Source organism: Sciurus vulgaris (genome assembly GCF_902686455.1).
Source record: "Sciurus vulgaris genome assembly, chromosome: 14".
Lineage (NCBI taxonomy): Eukaryota > Metazoa > Chordata > Mammalia > Rodentia > Sciuridae > Sciurus > Sciurus vulgaris.
Window position 1 is genome coordinate 9,132,515 of NC_136475.1, and position 26,969 is coordinate 9,159,483.

A 26,969-nucleotide genomic window follows, 5' to 3' on the forward strand; every position below is an offset into this window, starting at 1 on the left:
GCCCACCCCCCCCAAGCAAGGACACAGAGAGGCTCATGATTGGTTCCAGCAGCCATGTTTAAGAATTCCCTCAGGCTACAGAGGCCCACAGGAGAGGAGTTCTAGGCCTCCATGGAGACTGGCCTGTAACCAACTGAATCACAGGGCAAACAGGTGAGCAGCATGTGACCCCCTTGTCAGGTAAGGCAGTGGAACAGAGGTGACACACAGGGGACAGCACTCAGGCTGTGCTGCTCTGACCATGAACTCTTCCAGGCACAGATGATGACCGTCTTTTGCTCTCAGATTTGCAACATGAGAGAAGCAGCTGTTTCTTCTCCATTAAGGAAAGTCAAACTCCCCCTTGGGAGGGATCCAAGCTCAGGTAATAAGAAAGCTTCCTTATACTTACCACCCTCAAAACGGGAATGCAAACATCACGATAAACACACAACATGCAGCTAAACAGGTTCCAGAAAGTCTACAAAATTTCCACACGGTCAGACCACACAATAGATGTTGCTTTGCGTGTCTCTCCTGGACCCAGTTGGGTTCAGTCAATCTCATGGTGTCCACAAAGTCTTTGAGGCTCCCCTTGACTTGCACACTGTCCAATGTGACCAATGGATCAAGGGATCTGATTAAAGAGGTCACCAACACACCAATCAAACCAAGACCCACATGAGAAAACAAAGGCTAGAGCAATGAGCCCAAGCAGAAAGCCCTGGGGTCACCTAATGAGGGTAAGAAAGCCAAGTTTGCTCCGCAGTCCCAACACAGAGGAATCCAAACGCCTCTTCCAGCTTAGGTGGCACGTGTAGAGGACAACGAACAGAGGGAGACACAGAGGAAGGGTGCAGCAGGGAAGTTTCCACCCCGATTTCCAAGGAAAGCTCCTCAGGTGGATAGGCTTGGGCAAAAAGCAAAACCTAGGAAACACATGTCCAGAAGGTAAGTTAGCAGTTTTCTATTCCCTGTGGAGAAAGGCCTGCTGAGTCCAGTCCAAGTGGGGCTGTCCCGTCCTGTTCTGATTCTGCATCACAACAGCATGTACTCTTCTCATGCCTCTTCACTCCCAAGGGGAAGGACTGCAGGGAAAGGCACATCACAGCAGCACTGTCCTGGGGTGTGTGGCTTCTTGGACCAGGTTAATGTCCCCATGGATGACCATGGGAACACAGGGTCCTTGCATTCAAACCTCCAGTGACAGTACACAGTCCCTGACCGCTGCTGGAGGCCAGCACGGGTTCTCCAGATGGTGTGCTCCGGCAGCAGCTGCCCCTCCACACCTCACGGGTGTCATTCACAGAGGTGGTGGCAGCAGGAGGGCTCAGTAGAAGCGCTTTCGGCTCTGTTCCTGCCACTTGTTGTAGAGTATGATGCCAATGACAATGGCAAACACAGAAAACACCAGAGAGAAGAATACGATGAGGAAGAGGGCCAGGCCGCCCAGCGGCGGCAGTGGGGCTGTCACTGAGGAGACAAGAGAAGCCAGTCAGAATACGCAGCCCACCCCACCGGAAGGACCACCTGACTGGCGCCTCGCCCCCAGTTCTGATCCCACTTCTGGGCAGAGCTTAGACCCCTGCAGACGGCTCGATTTTAAAAGCACGCTCTGCCTGCTGCTCCCGTAACGGGAGGACAAGAGGAAAGGCAGACCCATCACGAGAAGGGACGCCGCCCTGCATGCTGTGGGTGCCAGGCGCCCGACCGCATGCACTGCAGCCTCCTCCTGCCCGTGGACCACTCCCCAGGTAGGCCTCCCAGCTCACTCTCAGGCAACTTCATATTGTCCACCGAGGGCAAGAACACGTCTCGATGTAGCTTCTCCTCTTCTGGGGTCCTCTCCACTGTTAGCTCAAACAACTTCAGGGAAATGACGTCATGATTATCTATAAGACAAAGTAAGGAAGACTACTCTAGCCACCGGGAAATGGGGCATCTTAGAGTCAATGTCTTGGTTCAGCTTCTGCTCCATGGTTAACCAGCAGTGACCTTAAAATGTAATTGAGCTGGGGTAATCCCGGGGACTTGGGAGGCCGACCGAGGTAGGAAGATCTCAAGTTCAAAGCCAGCTTCAGCAACTTTGCGAGGCCCTAAGCAATTTCGGGAGACCCTGTCTCAAAATAAAAAATAAAAAAAGGGCTGGGGATGTGGCTCAGTGGTTAAGCACCCCTGGGTTCAATCCTCCACACATAAGGATGGAGAACAGAGCATATTCTATATTCTTCTGTATTTGTTTTTACCAACAAACGTGCATTACTTGTATAAGAATACATTCAGAGATAACGTTTATGAGAATTAAATGCCATACCCTAAAGCCTTCTAGCAGAGCGAGGGGGACAGAGCATGTGGCTTCCCCCTGGTGGAGACCACAGACTTGCATACAGACAGACACAGCAGGAAAGGGTCTCTTGGCAGCTGCTGGTGGGAGACAGGCAGGGCACAGACAAGGCAGGGAAGACACTGCCGCTCCAGACACCCGGTTCTCCACAGCTCCGGGAATGATTACCTGATACGCCAGATCAAGGAATCAGAAACTGGACTCCTCGTCCCTTCCCAAACATCACCCTCAGATTTAAAAGCATTTTGTTTCAATGCACTGGCATTATTCTATTCAAGTTCAACTCAACCCATGTTTGTCAGTGGGAGCTATTCAATTTGGCTCCTGAGTCCTTTTAAACAAACCCAGAAGTTTTTTGATATTTTCCTCACTTTTCTGAAAAGTTCCAGGCTTGTACATTTCCTGCCTCAGAACTGGTGCCAGCCGTTTCTTGAGGAAGTTCTGTTCCTTTTAGTGGGAATTGGTGTTAAGAGACCACAAATGTAAGTGTGAAGGGTACATATTGCTGCAAGGTCGGATATGGACTGGGGCTTGATTTCTGGTCATTTCTATTATTAGGATACCATCCATGGCTGCTTGGATTACTAGAATTATTTTTCTTTCTTTTTTTTTTTGGTACTAGGGATTAAACTCAGTGCTTTACCACTAAGCTACACTGAGCTACATACCTTGTTCTTTTTCTTTTTTATTTGGAGACAGAGTTTAAATTGTTGAGGCTGGCCTTGAACTTGTGATCCTCCTGGCTCAGCCTCCCAAGTCACTGGGATCATAGGCATGCGCAACTGCACCTGGATGAACTGCTAGACCCTTTAGCAGATCCCCAGATAGTATAAAACTGGATTTATCTTCAACTGGAAAAGTGTTTTAGCTATCAGAGTTGAGCTTAAACTGTGGGACAGGATAAAACGCCAAGGCAATGCTATTCATAATGCAGGGGCATGAGATAGACGGGCAATGTCTCACCAATGTCGCTGCAGTTTTCAAAAAGCAACTGCACAACAAATAAGATGATGCCAACAAGAAAGGCCTTAGAGGAAAGGGGTTTTATATAGGCTGAGAACACAGACTTGCTAAGCTAAGCCTTATCCCTGAAAACCCAAGGCAAAAAACTCCTTAGGATAAACAAAAAATTCTTCTCTCCTGCCATTGCTGGCAGCTGGGAACAACTTCCCATTAAGAAGTACATCAGTAAAAAGAACCAAAAAAAAACAGTACACCAGGAGGTCAACGTGGAAACCTGCGAGCTCAAAGGAAAACACGAGGCCGCGATTCCAAGCCCAGGCTCCCGTCCCTGTGCTGAGGATGGCCCTGTCCCACAGCTTTGGCCGGCCCAGCAAATCTCTGTGGCAGGAAGCACAGCCCGCCTGGAGCCAGGGCAGGGGGAGTACTGCCAAGGGCACAGGGGATCTTCTGACAAGTGATGGCAAGTTCTGTGCTGCTCCCCAGAGGTGCTTATGCAGTGTACATATCTGTCAAACTCTTCAAACTGGGCACTTCTGGTCTAGGCATAGCGTACCTCAAAACAGTTTTTTTTTTTTTTTCAAGAAAAAAAATTAGTTTCCAGGGATTTTAAAACCCCAAGATTTCATTTTAAAAAATCCACATTTTCAGCCTCTCTTGAACAAAGATCCAGGAGATTTGGCCTCATGAGCCCACATTTCCTTTTGACAAAATGGCTACAGCTGAGCAGCTGCTGCCCACCCAAAGTGGCACTTGCCTTTCCATCTTTCCACAAGAAAGTTCTATTTGAAAATCAAGCTTTATCCATAATAAGTTATATTAATTAAAAGAACCCCTGGGCTAGGGTTGTGGTGCAGTGGTGAAGCTCTTGCCTGGCATCTGTAGGGCACCAAGTTCAATTCTCAGCACCGCATACAAATGAATAAATAAAGGTTCATCAACAACTAAAAAAATATTAAAAAAAAAAAAAAAAAAAAAAAAGAATATTCAGTCCCTTATCTCTTCCCAAATGATGTTATGATTGGGGCTAACAAGCACACAGGGAATCCATGACTGGGCACAAAGAGAAAGAGAACCCAGAGGAGACAGAAGGGTGGGGACCAGGCACTGCTGATGCCACAGAAGTCAAGGAAGGCGAGCTTCAGGGCACACAAGTAAGTGGGCTGAGCAAGGCTAAGAGCAGAGCACCACAAGCAGCAAGGAAGCTACAAGTAACTCGTGACAGCGAGGTAGAGATGCAGGTCTGAGAACAGCCTGGGAAGGAGACACGTGCACGGGGAATGAAGAGCATCTACACATAATGCATTCACAGTCTGAGCAAAAAGGAGGGTCTGGGGTCAGTCAGAGAGGGATGGCAGAGTTAAGGAGCATCTCTGGGGTTTTATTTTTGTCTTCTATTTTTTTAATCCCCCTAGAAAATGAACCAAGGTGCTCTACCACTGAGCCACATCCCCAGCCCTTTTAATTTTTTAGTCTGAGACAGGGGCTCATTAAGTTGCTCAGGCTCGCCTGGTACTTGTGATCCTCCTGCCTCGGCCTCCCGAGTTGCTGGAATGATAGGCAAGGAGAAGGGGAGCTGGGCATGTTGGCAGATGCAGGGAGAGGGCCTGAAAGCAGGGGTGCTGGGGAGATAGCTCAGTCGGCAGAGTGCTTGCCTTGCAAGCACAAGGCCCTGGGTTCGATCCCCAGCACCAAAAAAAAAAAAAAAAAAAAAAGGCAGGAAGGGGCGGAAGAGAGAGGGAAGAAAGGCGAACAGCACCCAGGCTGGAAGAGCGGGCTGGCTGAAGAGGCAAACACTGCTGTGTCAGCACCACCACCTTCCCATACCAGACAGCCTGGGCTGGGCTCTTAAGGGATCTACGTATGAGGAAGCAGCACTCAGAGCACTGCTTCCCAACCAGGCTCCCCCGCCGAGGGGCTTCACAGGCCTGGTACTTAGAAACCGTAGTCAGGGCAGACAGAGTGCACAGATCTGTACCCGAGAGATCCCCAGTGATGGAGGAGGTGCCGAAGTAGTAGCCCCGGGGCAGGCGGACCCCAGGCACCTCAATGCAGTCCCTCCACTCATGCTTGCCATCGATATCCATCATTATCTAGAATAAAAAAGAAGAACTCAATCAGGGACAGGCCCCAGGAATAGGAGTAAGATGGCCCACACAGTCAGCTGGTCCATGACAGGGACTCACCGTCAAGTGCCTCTTGACATAGCGGATCACAAGGAAGGTGTCATAATGAAGATTGCGGACGATGGCCGTACAGCCCCCCAGCTCTGTGGGCCGCCCATCTCGCTCATGATCATAGCTGAGGGAGCCGTTGTTCACCATGGCTGAGATGTAGGGGAATACCCGCTGGGACACAGAGAGGGAAAAGCAGAGACAGTGAGGAGGAGCACCAGGAACGCCCACATTGCAACAAGAATTTTGCACATTACAAGCCAAGTGTTTTTAGCAGACCAGACGACCAAGCCTCGTCATTAGCAGCCCTGAGCACTCACAGCCAAGGTTCACTCGAGGGACATGGACCCAGGAAGCCATGATCTCCCTACTTACCTTCAGTGATTCTCTTTGCTCCTGATATGGGGCGGGCCTGAGAAAGCCCCTGAGAGATTCTGGAGTTAGGTGGATTCTCCCAGAGGACGCCACTTGGCACTTACACACTGTCTAGTGTCAGGGGTTCCCGTCTTACGTGCATATTCCCACCTCCCCAACTATTTTCTTGGAGAAAAATAATTATTTATTGCTTCTTCCCAGATCTCCACTTCAGTCCCATTCATCCTCCACCCGACTCCCAGCTAAGTGTTTTGCATACAGCAGGTATTTTGAAAATACCCACTTGATTGGGCAGGGAAATCCTTCCATTCAGGATAGTTCAAATTCTAAAATCCCACAAGCAGCATATGATACTAACTGGATGAAGACTCAGAGAGCACAACGCCAGAACCCAGCTGCTGCACAGGCTTAACCAGCCACAATGACTGCTGAGTCAGAAGCCTCTGCAGTCCACAAGTAACTTCCTCCAGTAAGGCTAGTCATGAGGGGGCGAGGGTCCCCTGCACCCCAGGAGAAAAACTAAAAGCTTCCCCGTAACCCGCTTTCCCATGTACTCCAGAGACCTCTAACAGAGGTGTAGGAGCCAATTCTTCGTCAGAATTGTTAAACTAACCCTTCTAGAACAACCCCATGCCAAGGCAATGCAGAGAGACAGGGAGATGAAAAGGGAGTGTAACACGAGGCATGCCACTCCTTGGGGAGTTCCCCTGTCCTAGACAGTCAACATGCAAGGTGGAGATGCAGTCGAGACCAGAGACAGGCTCCTGAGACAATAGCCACATGGACTCTAAGTAGCACAAATGTTGGATGGACACATGGGAATAAGGGATAGTCATGGTGGGTCAAGAACTGAGTACCTGGACTCCTGGAGAGTATCGCCTCTTCTGGGCCTGAGAGGGTCCAGCAGGTTATTAGACAAGAGAGGGCACAGAAGACAGAAGACCAAGTCAGAAAGAAATAGCCATGGGGGAGCTGACCCAGCTGCAACGGATGAACAAACCAACCAAAATCCCCAAACAGAATTTTAGGTTCCATGAAGGGCTCAAAACTATATGCAAAATCATATGCACACGTGTTTGTACATCTTTTTGAGAAGGTCTGTTACTGTCATCAGATTCTCAAAGGAGTCCACAAGGAAGACCTCTCTATCCTAAAGGTTCTGACGCTTCAGAAGGAGCTTTATAAAAAACAGTGTCCCATTAGCCAGACAGGTCCCACGCATGTCTCTGGGAGTCCAACAGTCACAAGCTTGCCTGTTTCCAGACTACTTTATTTCCAGAGCAAGAGGGAGGATGGGAGAGGCAAGCAGGGCTAAATTCTAAATTTGTGATGTCTTTTGCTGCCCAGGAGCCTAGGATACAACTCTCACCCAGAAGACAAAACCCCACTGTTTGAGGGACTATGAAATCAGCTATAATTCAAAGAAATCATTTACCCTCTAATTGAGCCAATGGATGTTTATTTTCAAACAACTACTGTCGTTCTCACAACACGTGGGTAAGGAAGCAGCTCTGCAGAACTGCCATAGGAAAGATTTAGAAAATCATCAGGCTTGAGAGCGTCAAGCTTTGTTCCAGAAAACCTCCACAGCTGGAAGGTTCCAGCATCAAGAGAAAGCTACACCAGGTTCAGCCCTGCCCTGTGGGAAGGGCAGGGAAGGGATGAACCACAAAGCACTCCTTCTTCTAGTACTTAGTGAGCATCCATTACAAGTCAGGCCCTGTTCCAGAAGCTTGGGGTCCAAAGAAAAACAAGACAGATGGTATCTGCTCTCATGGAGCTGACATGGAAGTGGAGAAACAAACAATAAGCAGGTAAATAAAATTATTTCAGATGGTGATAAATGCTATGAAAATAACACAGGTAATATGACAGAGGCTGGTGTGGAACCTCTCTCTCTGAGGAGGCAGCACCTGAACTGAGACCCAAGTACTTAGAGGGAGGCCACCACAAGATTGGGGCACAAGAAGCATGAGGTCAGCATACATGAGGAACTCAAAGATGACAGGTGTGTCTGAGCTATTGAGGAGGTGGCTGGTTTGAGGTGGGGGCAAGAGACACAGCAAGGAGTTGGGGGAGGCCCCAGAGCAACTCCCCAGCTATTTTTATGCCTGTAGCAGGACATGCACAGGATACAGAAAGGTATACAGCCAAACAGCAGACGATTAAATTGCCATAAAATGACTCTTCTACAGCTATCATTTGTAATAAGGGAATTGCAGGCATATCATAGTTTATAGAAATGGACTTCTGAGAAAAAGCTTGCAATTTCAGTGAACAATTAAAGAAAAGAAGGGATTAAAAATACCCTAGGGAGCTCCAATGTCCCCACAGCTTGATTCCCATATCACCTCTAGTACCACCCCTTGTCACAAATTTAAGCTGAGCCAAGCGCCATGGTGTCTGCCTACAATCTCAGTTACTGGGGAGGCTGAGGCAGGAGGACTGCAAGTTTCAGGGCAGCCTGGTCAACTTAGTGAGACCCTCTCAAAATAAGAAGGGCTGGGGATCTAACTCAATGATAGAGTGCTTATCTGGCATGGGCTAGGCCCGGGGTTTGATCCCCAGTACAAAAAAAAAAAAAAAACAAGTTATAAAGCTGCAACTTTATAAAGTGCCTAGGCAGTAATCTTTAGCCTAAGAGTGCCTCACTCTTTCCAAGAATGGTGTGGCATCCAACTGTAAGATCACTGCCAGGTACAACCAGCACTTCAGGATCACCTGGGGGAGCTTGCCATCTGTGCGTCTATACGGGGCCCTAGTCAGTGTGCCGTTCAGTAGGTCTAGAATGGGCACAGGAGTATGTACTTTTTAAAAAGCACCAGAGCACACTGACGTGCAGCCAAGGAAACACTGCACGGGCCACAGCCCCACACTCCACAGCTGTCATTTGTCTGCTTCAGCAACTCACAACTTGCCTTCAACTTTTAACCCCACATTAGTAGTAAATCGTTAAATGCCGGCTTACTTTCCACAGCTAGGCAGAAGTTCCTCAAGTGTTTCTCAGATAGCCACTAATTTCACACAGTAGCAGATTTCCCCCTGGAAAGCAGCCTCTAGCTAGAACCAAAGGTTGAAGAATCACACCAATTCAGGCAAGGTGGTAGTTTCATTCCTAATTTAAGAGTCACCAGAAATGAGGAACTCCTACCTATTATCCAAATGATTATTTGCAGGGTAGAGAAATGTTTTTGACTTTTTGTACTACAAGGTCACTACTAGATCATTTTAGAGGATAATTTTACCTCTACCACTTGTTGATTGAACAATGAGCTTGTGGATTCTAGGCTAAAACTCCATGGATCCCAAGTACACAAGAAGTAAACACTTAGATAGAAAAAAGATGGGCTAAGCCAGACATGGTGGTGCACACCCAAATCATAGCAACTCAGGAGGCTGAGGCAGGAGGATCTCAAGTTCAAGGCCAGTCTCAGCAACTTAGCTAGACTGTCTCAAAATAAAAAATACAAAAGGGCTGGGAATGTGGCTTAGTGGTAAAATGCCCTGGGTTCAATCTCCAGTACCAAAAAATTAAAAAAAAAAAAATAAAAAAGAAAGAAAGAAAAAGAAAAAAGACGAGCTGGTAGTGTAGCTCATGGTACAGCACCTGTCTTGCATGTAGACCCTGGGTTCAATCCCAGCATGGAAAAAAAGAAAAAGGAAAAGCACACAGAGCCCCTGTAATCAAGGAGTGCTGGGTTCTAACTGACAGCTACACAACCTGTGTGGACCCATCACCTCTTTGAGATTCTCCTGGGAGCAGAGAATCATGCACAGCTCACTGGTTAACCACAAGGAAAACTGAGATGTGTTCAGCATTTAGTACATCGTCTGGTATTCAGGAGGAAGGCAATAAATGTTCAATCAATCAATAGCTAAACTAATAAGTTTCTAGATACAAATATTGTTCAACATTAAACATTCATCATTTTTTAAAAAATATTTTAGTTGTATATGGGCACAATACCTTTATTTTATTTGTTTTTTTATGTGGTCCTGAGGATAGAACCCAGTGCCTCACACATGTTAGGTAAGCAGTCTATTACTGAACTACAACCCCAGTCCTCAAACATTCATCATTAAGGGCAGTAATTCTCAGACCCTTGTCTGTCGTGAATCAGTAAAATTTCCCAAAACATTTTAAAGTATTTAATTTTATTATTTATGTATTTGTTTTTTTAGATCAACACAATACCTTTTATTTTTTATTTTTATGTGCTGCTGAGGATCGAACACAGGGCCTTGCACTGAAACCAGGGCTACCAATGAGCCACAACCCCAGCCCCACCAAAAACCTTTTTTGTGTGTGTGTGGTGTAGGGGATTAGACCCAGGGCCTTATGCACGCAGGGCACACACTTTACCAAATAAGCTATATCCCCAGCCCCTAAAAACAATTTGAAGGTTAATCAGTTCAGTGTTTTTTCATTGCATAATAAATATATTGATATACAATAATGCTGAAACAATCGATAATACACACCATTTTACAAAAGGACATTTTAACACCAAAAATGAAAAAGGACTATGTAGTTTCATGACACAGTAACTAGATACATTTAGTACTTATGAAAAATTACTGCACTGTTCTGATTCTTTGGCCAGAAGAACTGTTGCCAACAACGTAAGTTCAGGAACCAGCATCTGAGAGCCACTCCTTCAGACCTGCGTTTCTCAGGCCAAGTCATACTTCAGTCTGCTAAGCTGCCCATCTGCTCTCTGAAATGCAGATGTGATGAAAAGAAGGATGGGAAAGGAGAGAATGCTGCCACAGTATCTACTGCCAAGCAGTCTGCAAAATGTCCCTGAGGAATCCACTTAAGGAAGGAACAACGGCCAACTTACTGGCAGTTTGCCGGGCACTGTCCTCGATACCGAACACACCTGCATTCACTAAGTTCCCACAACCCTAGTGGGTAGCAGTAGTACCCCCATCTCACAGGTAAGAAAACTTATCCCAGGGGCTGGGCATATAGCTCAGTTGGTAGAGTGCCTGCCTCATGCACAAGGCCCTGGGTTCAATCCCAGCACCACAACAATGACAACAACAAAACTCATCCAAGAGGGCACAGGTATTTAGCAGTGGAATCAGGATTTGAAACCCAGAGGGTGGTTCCAGAGCCCTGACTCGATCATGCTTTTCTCACTATCTACATTAAAAAAAAAAAAAAAAAAAAAGTTTCACAGGTACTATTAAGACACAATAATAATAAGGGCATGGGTCTAAAAAAATATCCTAAAATACAAAGAAAACTGCCAGGCACAATGGTACATTCCTGTAATTCCAGTGACTAGAGGGCTACAAGTTCAAGGCCAGCCACAGCAACTTACGTGAGATGCTGTCTCAAAATACAAAATAGGGGATGGGGATGTAGCTCAGGACTGGGGGATGTGGTTCAGTGAAAAAGCACCTCTGGGTTCAGTCCCCAGTACAAAAAGAAAAAGGGGAAAAAAAAAAAAAAAACCAAACCCACAAAAAAATACTGCAGAATGGTTCCAGATTAAAATACAGGAGAAACAACAACCAAATGCAAGATATAACCGGAGTTCCTTTTGCTGTAAAGAACATAATGTGACAACTGATGAAATCTGAACAGGGCTTAAAGAGCAGACAACAGGGCTGGGGTTGTATTTCAGTGGTGGAGCGCTTGCCTGGAAAGAGAGGCACTGGGTTTGATCCTCAGCACCACATAAACAAATAAATAAATGAAATAAAGGTACTGTGTCCATCTACCACTAAAAATATTTTTTAAAAAGGATTAGAAAACAGTATTGTTATCATTATTAAAGTCCCAACTTTGACCATTTGGCTACATAAAAGAGCTCATTTTTAGGAAAAACACATGTATTTAGGATTAACAAGGCACCATGAAGGCAAGGTACGCTTAGCTAGTTAAGAAAAAATAGGCACACCTGCATGAAAACACAAACAGACATAAAAGAAAAAACAAAGCAAATGTAGTAAAACACTGAACATTTGAAAGAATCCGGGTGAAGAACATTTCAGAATTCTGTCATATTGTTATAACTTATTGGTAAGTATGAAAGTTTTATCCAAATAAAAAAGACAAATCTGGGGCTGGGGATATAGCTCAGTTGGTAGAGTGCTTGCCTTGCAAGCACAAGGCCCTGGTTCAATCCCTGGCACCAAAAAAAAAAAAAAAAGACAAATCTGAATCTAGTTTTCACCATACTCCAATTTTTCTGTCTGAAAAATTTCAAAAGTATATATATATATATAAACAGTATGCAGAATGGGATATGATATTTTTCTTTAAAAAAAAAAAAATTGGGTTGGGGTTGTGGCCCAGTGGCAGAGCACTTGCCTAGCACGTGTGAAACACTGGGTTTGATTCCCAGCCCTACATATAAACAAACAAACAAATAAATAAATAAATGTCCACCAACAACTAAAAAAAAATAGTAAAAAAAAAAAGGTAAGAGTTTTCTTTTTCAGCCTATTCTGGTTTTTCTGTAATGAACCCTTATATAAAAATAACAAATAAAATCAACGGCTCTTGGATAGATGTTCTAGAAGCAAAGCTTCTCCCTCATCTCTTCAATCCACCCTCCCTTGGATCACTCACTGCCTTCTATTCAGACAGGTCACTTTTTAGCTGCAAGTCCCACAGTACTCTTACCTAGGCCTGTATGCAGGAATTTGGATAGGGACAGAGTAACTGAGCAATGCCCGTTTTATTTAGAGTGGGTATCGTGATCAGTGAGATTCTCCCCCCAGTACAGGGCGGCATGAGAAGGCTCCGTAGCCCCCAACTCCATGAACCCACACCGGCAACTCTGATCCAGGTCTCACAGCTCCTCAACTGGAAGACATGGAAAAGTGGAACTCGCAGGCCCACTAACTACCATAAGACCACTGTATTCTTGAACACCATCATGATCTAAGAAACTCAAGGAATCATTTTAATCTCATTTATCATAGTTGTGGTCCCACTAGAACAATCCCAAATCAAGCAACTTGAGGACTAATGGAGTACTCCAAAATCAGGAAACTTTAAATTTGGGGTTCAAGTTCATAGCCCACCCACCCACATTACTACAAGTGCCAAGTTTCAGAATGCCGCCTCATCCACAGGGCCTGATTTCACGACTGCCATCATTTCAATCCACACGAATCCTTTCTGTTAATGAGAAGAGTCATCAACTCTATAGGACAAGAGATCCTGCTTATCCTTGTACTTTGGGGAGTGTAAACCTCCTAAAATTGTATATCAACTCCTATTTGTGCGTGCATCTTTCTAAGCAGTCAAACCCCAAAGGGTCAAAACCCAAAGGGAAGGCTGACCCAGAGCAAACCCCGTCCAGAGCACCAGCTCTTGCTCTCTTCTTCTCTTGCTTTCTGCCTCAGACAAGAAACACATCTCCTTCTCACCTTCATGAGCAGAAAGCCATTCCACTTCCACACTTCCCTCCTAAGCCAGTTCTCACCAGCGAAGCCCAGCTCGGGATCTACTCCCCTCTAGAGTTGGCCCCTGTGTGCTCTACAGGCCTGACTTCCAGGAGTTTCTCCCAGAAAGTGTCACTCCACCTAACACAGATAAAGATTTCAAATCACATGCAGTGGGGTGATAACAAGAGAACCTAAGTCACAGGACTCCTTTAATGATTAAAGATTCTCTCTGCCAACAGTAAAAAGACCAAAGTGAAATGGGTATATTCAAGATAAAGCCTTGGGTTGGGGTTGTGTCTCAGTAGTAGAGCACTTGCCTAGCATGCATGAAGCACTGGGTTCAAGTCTCAGCACCACATATAAATAAATAAATAAAAATAAAGGTCCAGGGATGCAAGGTTGGTTCAACATCAGGAAATCAATAAATGTAATTCACCATATTAATAGACTTAAAGTCAAGAATCACATGATTATTTCAATAGATGCAGAAAAAGCATTTGATAAAATACAGCATCCCTTCATGCTCAAAACACTAGAAAAATAGGGATAGTGGGAGCATTCCTTAACATTGTAAAGGCCATTTATGCTAAGCCCATGGCTAATATCATTCTAAATGGTGAAAAACTGAAAGCATTCCCCCTAAAAACTGGAACAAGGCAGGGATGCCCTCTTTCACCACTTCTATTCAACATCGTCCTTGAAACTCTAGTCAGAGCAATTAGACAAACCAAAGAAATTAAAGGGATACGAATTGGAAAAGAAGAACTCAAACTATCCCTGTTCGCTGATGACATGATTATATATTTAGAGGAACCTGGAAATTCCACCAGAAAACTCTTAGAACTCATAAGTGAATTCAGTAAAGTAGCAGGTTACAAGATCAATGCCCATAAATCCAACGCATTTTTATACATAAGTGATGAATCTTCAGAAAGAGAAGTTAGGAAAACTACCCCATTCACAATAGCCTCGAAAAAAATAAAATACTTGGGAATCAATCTCACAAAAGAGGTGAAAGACCTCTACAATGAGAACTATACAACACTAAAGAAAGAAATTAAAGAAAACCTAAGAAGATGGAAAGATCTTCCATGTTCTTGGATAGGAAGAATTAATATTGTCAAAATGGCCATACTACCTAAAGTGCTATACAAATTCAATGCAATTCCAATTAAAATCCCAATGACGTACCTTACAGAAATAGAGCAAGCAATTATGAAATTCATCTGGAAGAATAAGAAACCCAGAATAGCTAAAGCAATCCTTAGCAGGAAGAGTGAAACAGGGGGTATTGCAATACCAGATCTTCAACTCTACTACAAAGCAATAGTAACAAAAACAGCATGGTATTGGTACCAAAATAGAAAGGTAGATCAATGGTACAGAATAGAGGACACGGACACAAACCCAAATAAATACAATTTTCTCATACTAGACAAAGGTGCCAAAAATATGCAATGGAGAAAAGATAGCCTCTTCAACAAATGGTGCTGGGAAAACTGGAAATCCATATGCCACAGAATGAAACTAAACCCATATCTCTCACCATGCACGAAACTAAACTCAAAATGGATTAAGGACCTCGGAATCAGACCAGAGACCCTGCAGATTATAGAAGAAAAAGTAGGTCCAAATCTTCACCTTGTTGGTCTAGGATCAGACTTCCTTAACAGGACTCCCATAGCACAAGAAATAAAAGCTAGAATCAACCACTGGGATAGATTCAAACTAAAAAGCTTTCTCTCAGCAAAGGAAAATATCAGCAATGCGAAGAAAGAGCCTACAGAGTGGGAGAATATCTTTGCCTCTCATACTTCAGATAGAGCACTAATCTCCAGAATCTATAAAGAACTCAAAAAACTCTACTCCAAGAATCCAAATAATCCAGTGGACAAATGGGCTAAGGAAATGAATAGACACTTCACAGAAGAAGATCTACAAGGAATCAACAAACATATGGAAAAATGTTCAACATCTCTAGTAATAAGAGAAATGCAAATCAAAACCACCCTAAGATTCCATCTCACCCCAATTAGAATGGCGATTATCAAGAATACGAGCAACAACAGGTGTTGGCGAGGATGTGGGGAGAAAGGTACACTCATACATTGCTGGTGGGGCTGCAAATTAGTGCAGCCACTCTGGAAAGCAGTGTGGAGATTCCTTAGAAAACTCGGAATGGACCCTCCATTTGACCCAGCTATCCCACTCCTTGGCCTATACCCAAAGGACTTAAAATCAGCATACTACAGAGATACAGCCACATCAATGTTCATAGCTGCTCAATTCACAATAGCCAGACTGTGGAACCAACCTAGATGCCCTTCAATTGATGAGTGGATAAAGAAACTGTGGTATATATATACAATGGAATATTACTCAGCCATAAAGAATGATAAAATGATGGCATTTGCAGGCAAATGGATGAAATTGGAGAATATCATGCTAAGTGAGATAAGCCAATCTCAAAAAGCCAACGGATGAATGATATCGCTAATAAGTGGAGGATGACACATAATGGGGGGGAGGGAAGGGTTAGTGTTAGGGTTAGAGTTAGGGTTAGGGAGGGGGGCAAGTATGGAGGAAGGAAGTACTGTATAGAGGGTAAAGAGGGGTGGGAGGGGTGGGGGGAAGGGAAAAAATAACAGAATGAATCAAACAACATTACTCTATGTAAATTTATGATTACACAAATGGTATGCCTTTACGCCATGTACAAACAGAGAAACAACATGTATCCCATTTGTTTACAATAAAAAAAATAAAAAATAAAAAAATAAATAAATAAATAAATAAATATATAATCAGAGAGAAAGAGAGAGAGAGAGACCATTATAGAAAAAGATTTTCCTCCCTTTCTCATTACATTTTCTGAGTGTTGTTTTCTTGCATTTAATCTATCATGTGTCCTTGTTGTTTGCAAATTTAGAGACATATTTCCTTAGGAAATTCTTTCCAAAAAACTTTTTTGTGACTTTTTCAAGAAATATTAAAATCTTTTGGTAATCTGGAAAAATAAAAAAATAAAGGTCCATCAACAACAAAAACAGTATTTAAAAAAAAAAAAAAAAAAAAAAAAAAAAGGATAAAGGCTTGAGGGAGTATGTTTTTATTATACTTCTTTATTCTTTGGTGTGGTGCTGGGGATTGAACCCAGGGCCTCATGGCCTCATGCTTGCTCAACACTGCCTCTCCCACCAAGCTACATCCCTAGCCCACAATGTATTTTTACTTATTTTTTGTTGTTGTTTTTGGGGTTTGTTTTTTTGTTTTTGTTGTTTTTTGGATACAGGGATCGAATCCAGGGGCATTTAATCACTGAGTCACATCCCCAGTCCTTTTTTTATTTTTTATTTTGAGGCAGGGTCTTGCTGAGTTGCTTAGGGCCTCACTAAATTGCTAAGGCTGGTTTTGAACTTCCAATCCTCTTGCCTCAGCCTCCAGAGTGGCTGGGATTACAGGCGTGCACCATCACACTCAACCACAATGTGTTTTCAAAGTGGACAGCAAAGTAATATTAATTTTCTCCCAATTCAGAGGAAAAACAACCATTACATCAAAAAAATATATACGTATGGGGAGTGCCTTACAGTACTTGACCTAGGAAGATCAGAGAGCTTTTCACCCCACTCTCTAAACAATTGCTTCTACCTCCACTGGGTGAGGCCCAAAGATCTCAGAGAAGAACGAGTGTCAAACCTGCCAAGGGCTGCACTTCTGTGCTCTCATCAACAGGAAGTCTCTTGCTATTACTCTCATTTCAACAGAAAAGAATGCAAATGAGTTCCCAGCAATTCTCACTACCATCTGAGTTCAAATGCACCACCAATGATCATCAGCTCATGAACTCATAGTGCCAAGAAAAGATGATTGGGTCTTCTTTTAATCAAGTTTTAAAATAACAGTAATACTAAGACATAATTCACATACCATGATTCATTTACATATATAGTGTCATGGCTTTCAGTACATGCAGAGTTAAAGAGTAATGATCATAATTGGTCTTAGTTTTATCACCCTAAAATGAAACCCTGTGCCTACTAGGAGTCACTCTCCCCACCCACCCAAGTGCCCCAACCCTTAACAACGGCTAATCCACTGTTTTGTCTCTGGAGACTGGCCTAATCTGGACATTTTATATACATAGGATCATATGGGCTTTGGTAACTGGCTTATTTCACTTAGAAGATGTTTTCAAAAGTCATCCACATTGAAGCACCTATCACAACTTCATTTTTTATTGCTGAATATTCCACCATATATTATGTTTTATCTATTCATCAGCCGATGGACAAGTGAGGTGTATCCATCCATCTTTTGGCTGCTATGAACATTCGTACACATTTTTGTGTAGATGTGTTTCCATTCCTTTGGGGTATTTACCTATGAGTGGAATTGCTGCATCATATAAATTCTATTTATCTTGAACCATTTTAAGAAATACCTGCTTTCCAAAGCAACTGCAGCCTTTTATAGCTCCATCAGCAGTGTAGGAGAGTTCCAGACCACTTTACAGCCTTGTCAACACATATCATCCATCTTTCTTATCTTAGCCATCCTGAGTGGCTGATTTGCTTCTCTCTGATGGCTAATGTGAGGAGTATTTTCTCATGTGCTTGCTGGTCATTTGCTTATCTTTGGAAAAGTCTCTAATCAGATGCTTTGCCCATTTTTTAACTGGGTTCTTTTTGAGTTGTAATAGTGCTATATGTTCCAGAAAAAAAAGTCTCTAACAAGATATGTGTGTTTAATTTCTCTCATTCCATGTGTTGTCTTTTCACTTTCTTGATGGATGCAAGCTTTTAATTTTGATGAAGTCTATCTTCCTGTCATATCTAAAAAATCACTACCTAATCCAAGGTTATGAAAAATTAAACCTGTATTTCCTTCTGTGAGTTTTATAGTTTTAAATTTGGGGGGAGGGAATGTGGGGACAAACTGGGGATTGAACGCTGTGGATGTGAGCCACATCCCCAGCCCTTTTTATTTTAAGACAGGGTCTCACTAAATTACTTAAGAGTGTTACTAAATTGCTAAGGCCGGGCTTGAACTTACAATCCTCCTGCTTCAGCCCCCTGAGATGCTGGCATTATAGACATGCATTACCATGCCTGGCTATAGTTTTAATTTTTAAATCAGATCCTTGATACATTTTTATTTTTGTTATTTCTATTTATTTTTTTTCTTTGAGGGGATACTGGGGATTGAACTCAGGGTCACTTGACCACTGAACCACATCCCCAGTCCTATTTTGTATTTTATTTAGAGACAGGGTCTCACTGAGTTGCTTAGCGCCTCACTTTTACTGAGGTTGGCTTTGAACTTACCATCCTCCTGCTTCAGCCTCCTGAGCTGCTGGGATTACAGGCAGGTACCACAGCACCCAGTTATTTTTAGTTTTTTATAATCCTGGGGATTGAACCCAAGGGCTCAGGTATGGTAGGTGTTCTACCACTGAGCTAGCTATATGCCCAGATATTTCTTTTTTTGGTACTGGGGATTGAACCCAGGGGCATGATGTCACTGAGCTACACCACCTGATCTTTTTTCTATATTTTGAGACAGGGTCTCACTAAGTTGCTTAAAGCCTTGCCAAGTTGCTGAGGCTGGCCTTGAACTTGTAATCCTCCTGTCTCAGACTCCCGAGTTACTGTACCACCATGCCTGGCCCTTTCTACTTTATCTTTAGACAGGTTGGCTAAATTGCACAGGCTAGCCATGAATTTCTGATCGTCATGCCTTAGCCCCCAACAAGCGAAGATTACAGAATGTGCCATCATGACTAGCCTCCAATTTCATCTTTTTCAAGACTATTTCAGCTATTTTGGGTCCCTTGAACTTCCTTATGGATTACAAGAACAGCTTGTCAATTTCTGCAAAGAAGCCAGTTAAATTTTTGATAAACAGGGATCAAGCCTACTGATCAACGTGAGCAGCATCACCACTTGAACAGTTCTAAGTCTTCCAATCCATGCCGTGGCATATCTTTCTGGTTACTCAGGTCTTCCTTAATTCTTCTTCCTTTTCTTCTTCTTCCTTTTCTTCTTCTTTTTTTGGCCAGGGATTTGACCCAGGGGTGCCCTGTCTCTGAGCTAGATCCCCAGCCCTCTTTTTCTTTCTTTATTTTCCTGAGGCAAGGTCTCACTAAGCTGCCCAGACTAGCCTCACAGCATCCTGAGCTGCTGGCTTTATTGTCATGCACCACCATGCCCAGCAAGTTATTTTTAATTTCTTTTAGAAGTATTTTGTAATTATCAATGTTTTTCTGTCACTGTCAAATTTATTTCTAAGTATTAAAATACTTTTTGATAATAATGTAAGCAGAGTTGTTTTACTCTCGTTTTTGAATAGTTCTTTCCAAGTGTACAGAAATGAAATTGCTTTTTGTAACTTTTTCCCCCCCGTACTGGGGATTGAACCTACGATACTGTACCACTGAGCTACTTCCCTACCCTTTTTATTTTTTTCACAGGAGACTAAGGCAGGAGGATCACAAGTTCAAGGTCAGCCTAGGCCATGTAGCAAGACCCTGTCTCCAAATAAAATAAAAAGGGCTGGAGATGTAGCTCAGTGGTAGAACACCATGAATTAATCCCCAGTACCACAAAACACAAGAGACAGGGAAAGACAAGTTTAAAACTCCCATAAAGTTCCGAAGCTCATAGCTCTTACTATGGGCTTCTAACTACCACTAAGACTCTGCAGTCAGCAAGACCACTAATCTAGTCCCAACTGTACCCTCATCAGAGTCCCTTAATACACATGCCCCTTCAAAATCATGTCCAGACCCTCCAGAGGAACATAATCCCTCAGAACCAGGCCTCCTGCAGTACGTGGCGAGGCAACTCTGGCACTGATCTAAACAGTCAGTGTATGAATACTAAAGAATGCAAGCTGGACAGTTGTCCTGGAATTGTGCAGCTTGGCAAGACAGCTGTCCCTGCCGTTCTTTCTAGCCTCATCTCTATCAGATGCTCCTGCACCTCCTCACACTCATCTTCCCCTCTCTTATCTTAGCACCTTAACGTATGCTTTTCCCTCCACATGGAACAATGGCTCTTTATCCTACAGACCCCAATGTAAACATTATTTTCTAAAGGAAGCCTTCCATGGCCACCACCACCCCATTCAAGGTTGGAGTTCCTCCTGGGTCCTCCCATGGTGCCAAGATTCCCCATACCACTCTCCATGTTAGAGTGCAGAGACCATACTAGTCTTACTAAGTCCCAGAAGGAACACAGAGAAGTAACTCCAACTGACCCACAACAAAAGGCTATCCTCCTAACTCAGCTCTCACTTCGTTCCATCCCCTCTAAGGTGAGTGCTGTGGGAAACCTAATTACTAAATCTGGGTGTTGCATGTATGATGATCATTCTGTAAGTTTAAAATTCCTCATAATAAACCTTTGCCAAAAAAAAAGGTCACTTCTGCCTCCATTCCTAATTCTATCTTCCTTGTGAAGTATTATTTACCTACAGGATATCCAGTGACAACCTGCCATAATAATTTGCCCCCATCTGATGGCAGTGTCATAGGACAGAGTACAGCCTGCCGGTATATGAAAGTACCAAATAATTCTTAGGGTCAGCTGATAAAAAGCAAGCAGCTCTGCCCTTGCCAAGTACTGGGTTCCATTGAAATGCTGGGATTCCATCAACATTTTTTATTTATAATCTTTCCAATAAGCGAGAATTGCTGTTCAAGTCTGAGAAAAGGAAGAAGAAAAAGATACTGGAAAGGGTGAGCAAGCTGCAGAAGAGAACACAGCAGTGATGGATTAAAAGTTAGGGGAGCAGTTACACAAATTCAGCTGCTCTGGTGCTGGTCTAGCAGCCAAATCACCAACCAGCCAAGTGTGCTCAATTTCAGTGGCTACCTAATGTGCATAGAGAACACTGTTAGCACCACAGAAAAAGTGCCCATTCATGACAGCTATTCTCAAAAGACTGTGCAATCGTAAACAATTCTCTCTAGAAAAAATACTGACAAGGACATTAACTTCAGAAGTTCGACAGATGGAGAACCCCTCGCTATCTATCCCCTCGGTTCCCTCCTGCACAACACTCCTGAGGGAAAGAACTGTGATGTCAGTGCAGCTGACCTAAGCTCTGACACTTGCCATTACCTCTTGCTGCTTCTCCTCATTGGGGTAGGTGTCTACAAATACTCCCAGCCCCACAAATTTGTCCATGTTTCCAAACACAGGCCCTAGAGAGAGAGAACAGATGATGAACAATGAAATAAAGCCAAGAGTTGATAAAGGAATAATATCTCACTATGATGAAGGAAAAGGTGGAATTCAAATGACTCCCAGGCCTCTCAAGATGAGAAAACACATGTAAAAGCACCAAGCAAAGTGCATGGCCTGTAATAAGGGTCCAGTAAACACCAGTCGTTTGCTGTTGAAGGCAGGGAAAGAGAAAAGGCCACTGCAACCTTGTTTAGCACTATGGCAGCTCCCGGAACCAAACTAGTTGCCAAGGTGCCCCTACAGAATTGTGCCTCACAAACACTTGGTGAAGATTATGCTCCAGAGAGAAATGAATTCCCAAGTTCTACTTCTTATTGCAAAAGAGATCAGGTCAAAGCAGGTTGAGCCTGCCATCTACTTGGAGCAACGGCTCCCACGCTGCAAGAAAAAACAGATAACTCTTCTCTGGACTTAGAAGTGCTGAGAGCACTCACTGAATGTGCCAGAAGAAATCAGCTCACCACTCATCAATGCTCAGGAGAGCCAGTGCTTCCATCCAGCTGATAGGCCACACTTCACAGGGAAACTCAGAAGAAACTAGCAAGCAAGAAATTACCCCCAGGATGAGTTGATTTCAGCTGCTAATATGCAGCTAATAAGGGCTAATAAAGAACCACCCCCTTCTGGAGACAACACAGGTCAGTGTGTCCACAGACATAAAGGGAGGGGTAAAACTGTGGGGAGGAGCCTTCTCAAAAAGAGGGCACATGAAAACGCAGGCTTTCACACCCACACAAGAGCAACTGAGGGAGGACCCTGTACCTGGCTGCATTCGATCCTTCGTGTACCAGATTGCCAGGCCATCCCCATGTAGATTCTTCTTCCCTTGTCCATGGATCTTGAAGTGCACCTGCAACTCCCAGTCTCTCAGGAAACATGGCTGAAGTGAAAAAAAGACACTGGAATCAATAAGAAATAGGAAATACGAAACCCCTCAACCCCTCAGCAGCAGTCTACAGACTTGGAAAACATAAATGCAGGTAACAAGGCTAAGGGTTGAAACTGAAATCTAAGGCTTGTGACATGTTTGCATCATAAAATTAAAGCATCGAGCTATGCGACTGTTTAAGATATTTAATATAAAGGATGAACAAATCACCTAATCATATTCAACATCTCCCAAGAGAAAGGAGAGGACTCCACATTTGGAAAAGAGAAGTTAGACTACCATGATCTTACATTTACCCAGTCAAGTATCTCAGCCTATTAAGTACAGATGACTGAATATTCATTTGCACCTTTGGATCATTCCTCTGAAGAAAGACTTTAAAAAGTCAAGTTTTAAAGACAGGTCAAAGCCTTATTAATTATGAAGGAATAAGAAAAGCTAAGTCATCATGGAAAGGTTTCCAGGAATAATTAGCAGATGCTATAAACAACTCTAATTAGCTAGACTTGGCCCTTTGCCAAGCTGAGGGGCAAGCCTCAGTTCCCACAAGAAGGGTGAACGATAGTTCCCCAAACCTCTATGGCATAACCAGGAAGCATAACTGTATCAGGGAACACCTCTCCCATCACTGGGCCAGTCTCTGGTGATGAAACATTAAGGACGTGGGTACTAATCAAACTTCTGTTGTTCTCTTTTTGAATCGTGTCTCAAAACCTTAAAATGTAGAGGTGGCAAGCAGATGGTTAAGTGCTCTGAATAGCTGAACAGTTTCAAGGAGAAACCCCAGTTGGTACAGTATGTGGTTTAGGGAGGCTCACGGTTAAGAGTACACTGTGGACGAAGATGGGAAGGAGCAGCAGACCAGCTGGGTTCAGCCAAAGGCTCTCCAAACAGACTGCTCTGGCTCTTGAGCAACATACTGCTTGACCATTTTCAGTTTTCATTTTTAAATTCTGGGATACTTTCCAAAAGCATTAGTATTAGGGGAATAAAGTCAAAATGAAAGGAGATTGAATGCTTCTGCTTTCAGCAGAGAGCCCTGAAATTCCCAATAGCTTACCCTGTTCTAAAGAGCCCAGTCCATGTCTTATCATTTTGGGTTCTTATTTTCTCTGCTGTTTTACTTAGATTTTAGGGCAAGAGTGAAATTCAGTGACAGAAATCTGCCCACAGATTTATTAGTAGGTAGATATTATGTCCCTAAGAAGAGGGCCAGAGAAGTTCACAATGAGCTGAAAGACACCTGTCACAGATTCTTGGCCTCAGATTCTTGGCCTCATGTGGCACAATGCCATACTGTTCTGGGTTATGTACAACAGTGGTTCTGAAACTTTGCTGCGTAGTGGGTTCTCCTAGAGGAGCTATTTAAAATCCCAATGGCCAAGCTGCACCCTATTCCAATTAAATCAGAATCTCTGGGGGTGGAACCCAGGCATTGAACCCAATGGAGAGCCTCAAACAAATGTATCTGCTCAAACAACTCCACAGCTCATTCTGATGGACAAGTAGTTGAAATAACAAGTATCAAAGAATCTAAAAAAGGGGGCTGGGGAGATAGCTCAGTCGGTAGAGTGCTTGCCTTGTAAGTACAAGGCCCTGGGTTCGATTCCCCAGCACCCAAAAAAAAAAAAAAAAAAAAAAAGAATCTAAAAAAGGGTAGGAAAACTAGGTCCTAGAATACAATTGCTGCTAAATGAGCTATGTAGAGAGATAGGAAGACTGCAGCAAAGCATCAAACCTTGAACATATTCATTTAATTATCCATTAGAGCCCCATCAATGAAATTTTTAACATGTTAAAAATGACACATATTTCTGTCATCATTCTAACTTTCCAAAAAGTCTTTTCATGTATGTTGTCTTAATTTATTCTCACAACAACCCTGGTGGGCAAGTATAACAGGGGTTATTATTAAGTTCGTTTGACAGATGAAGGAACTGAAATCTGAGAGGTTGAATAATCTGCCTAGGGCTCACGATGGGTCAGTGACGGCTGGATTCCTGATCCAGGTCCTTCAACTGCCCTTTCCATCTTTCACCGTGCTCTGTACGCGGTTCGAAAATGAGCGCAGCACTAAAATCTGGGTTATGGGGTCAACTTGAACAGATAGCTCACAGAGAAACTTTTCTTACCCCTCTGCTCCAGAAAAAGAAAAGGGAAAAGAAACAGTTCTCTTTTCTGAGGTTCACTCATCTCCATCTAATGAGAAAAGCCATGGAAAAGTTTAAGAATTTTTTTTCTTATTTATGGGAGTCCAAGAGAACAAATCAAAGGATGCCAAAGTCATCCCCAAAAGTAATATGGTTTTAAAGGATTTAGAAAAAGGCCTGGAAACCAAAAAGAAAGCATTATCTTACACTTGTACAAAATCACAGTGCAGCCACACCAGGAATACTGCATTCACTTCTTGTCACCATACCTCAAGGAAGACAATGTAGCTAGAAAAATTCCAGAGAGGGACAGATAAAATGACCAACATCTCTCGGTGACTTTCATATGAAAATAAAAGTTTAAATTAGACCCTTTAAACTGAAATAACAAGGGAAGGCTACTGGGGTAAAGTGAGGTATAAATTATTTGTTTGTTTGTTTATGCATGAATGCATGGTAGAGAGGGAACTCAGGACCTTGCACATGCTAAGCAAGCACTCCACCACTGAGCTATATCCCCAGTCCATATTTACTTTTTTGAGATAAGATCTCACCATCTCTCTTTTTTTTGAAGATCTCACTATCTTGACCCAGCAGGCTTCGAACTCCTGGGTTCCTCCTGCCTTGTCCTTCTAAGTAGCCAGGACTACAAGTGAGCTCCACCAAGCCCAGCTCTGGGATAAATTTTAAAAAGCACTCTTTCACTGGGATCCAGAGACACAAGCCTGTAATCCCAGCAGCTCATGAGGCTGAAGCAGAGGAATCACAAGTTCAAAGCCAGCCTCAACATCTTAGTGAGACCCTGTCCCAAAATAAAAAATAAATAAGTAAATGTAAAATCAAAAGGGCTAGGGACGTGGCTCAGTGATTAAGTGCCAAGTTGCCCCTAGTTTCAATTCCTGGTATGGGGAGGGGAAGCACTACCACTTTACAAAGTTAACTTAATAGGATATAGGACTTATTAAACCCCCAAAAGTGGTACTATTTAGTCAGTCAGGAATTAGAGACATTCCTGAAAACAGATTCAAAATGACTTATTTGCTATAATAAGGGCAAAAAGAGCATGACCTTAAATAGCTGATTTATTATGAAAGTCACAACAATCTCTGAAATAATGACCCTTGACATCTACAGAAGACAGAATACTGGGAACAGACAGTAAAATTAAGTCAATATGCCACTGCTGAACTTTTCAGGACATTCTGGGTCATCAAAACAAGAGGGAGAAGATTCTTACCACCCGGTTCCACAAGGCACCCTGTTTACTTTGCATGTCAGGAGTAAGGCGGATATACTGGGTCATTACCATGGCATTGCCCATCAGATTCCACAGTGAAGAACTGCCTGTGCCCACACCTATGGAAAGGAAGTAGATCAGCTCATACTTCTCAGCACCACAAAAGGTCACACGACAACTGAAGCCTGTTTTTTATTTTTTTCTATTTCATCTGATTTCATCTTCCACCTCTGTCACTAATGAATTTTTTGCTGATCCTATTTTTCTTCATATTCTTTTTTTTTTTTTTTTTTTTTTTTTTTTTTTTGAGTTGGGGGTCTCACTATGTTGCCCAAGCTGGTTGCGAATTCATGGGTTCAAGGGATCCTCCTGCCTGTTTGGAGTAGCTGTGTCTACAGGCACATGCCACTGATCTGTCCTCTTCGTTGTTAACTGCACCAATCTTCAGGAGGATGAGCTATGCTTAGGGGACTATGAACCCTAAACTGAGCAAAGCTAACCAGCCTCTGGAAAAAAGCTCCTGCTCTGGAAAAAAGTAGATGTTTTAACCAGCAACCAAAAGTAACCTTCTTTCTCGCTCTGGCCAAGTTCTGCCCCAGTTCCTCCTCACGCTTTATTTCTAACACATCCACAGCTCTGTCTTGACAGGGCTCATTGCTAGTGGCCCTCGATCATCCCTCGCTATTCCCGGTCCTCTTTCCTTCCTGCACTCCTCCGGTCCAACTCCGAGCTCCCCTTCCTCCAGGCCTAGGGCTGGTGGCATCTGAGAGCCCTACCTAGACCTACTAGAAACTTCCAGCGCTCGGGAAGGAGGGGGGCGGACCCCTGCCCTTCGGACCTGTGGCTCTCAAACGTGGCGGGAGTCCCCGGGGGCTCCCAGGCGCGCCGGCAGCTTCCTGCGGACCGCGGAGCCCGCTTCGGGCCCCCTCACTACCGGTGCGCTGAGGTCCCGAAGCCCTCCCGCTGCGCGACCACCTCGCCCCGGGCGCCTCACCCTGGTAGGGCTTCGACAGCGAGTGCTCCCGTTTCAAGTACTCGAACGTCTGACCCGCCCAGACTCGCCGTGGCCCCTGCCCAGACCCCAACAAGAGGAGAAGAAGCAACATCCTGGACCCATCCCAAGCCGACAGACGCCGCCGCCACCGCTGCCACCACCCAGAGGGTCCCAGAGCCGCCGCCATCTTTCCCACCGCCGTCCC

The 26,969-nt window shown here is 43.8% G+C and overlaps 1 protein-coding gene across 5 annotated transcripts; it reads right to left on the minus strand.

Annotated features, from left to right (window-relative positions):
* Positions 1–38: 38 nt before the first annotated feature.
* Positions 39–26,969, minus strand: LMAN2L (lectin, mannose binding 2 like). 5 transcript variants are annotated; one of them, XM_079110703.1, is made up of 9 exons: positions 26,765–26,963; positions 25,771–25,889; positions 22,257–22,374; positions 21,369–21,451; positions 6,690–6,722; positions 5,470–5,631; positions 5,262–5,376; positions 1,752–1,871; positions 39–1,452 (listed from the first exon to the last, which is right to left on the minus strand). In XM_079110703.1, the coding sequence occupies exons 1-9, from the start codon at positions 26,949–26,951 to the stop codon at positions 1,310–1,312; spliced, it is 1,080 nt and encodes a 359-aa protein (XP_078966829.1). In that variant the 5' UTR covers positions 26,952–26,963; the 3' UTR covers positions 39–1,309. The 5 variants fall into 5 exon arrangements, with proteins under 5 accessions (XP_078966829.1, XP_078966833.1, XP_078966830.1 ...); XM_079110707.1 differs by lacking the exon at positions 6,690–6,722 and having other exon boundaries at positions 26,765–26,969; XM_079110704.1 differs by lacking the exons at positions 25,771–25,889; positions 26,765–26,963 and adding an exon at positions 24,741–24,746.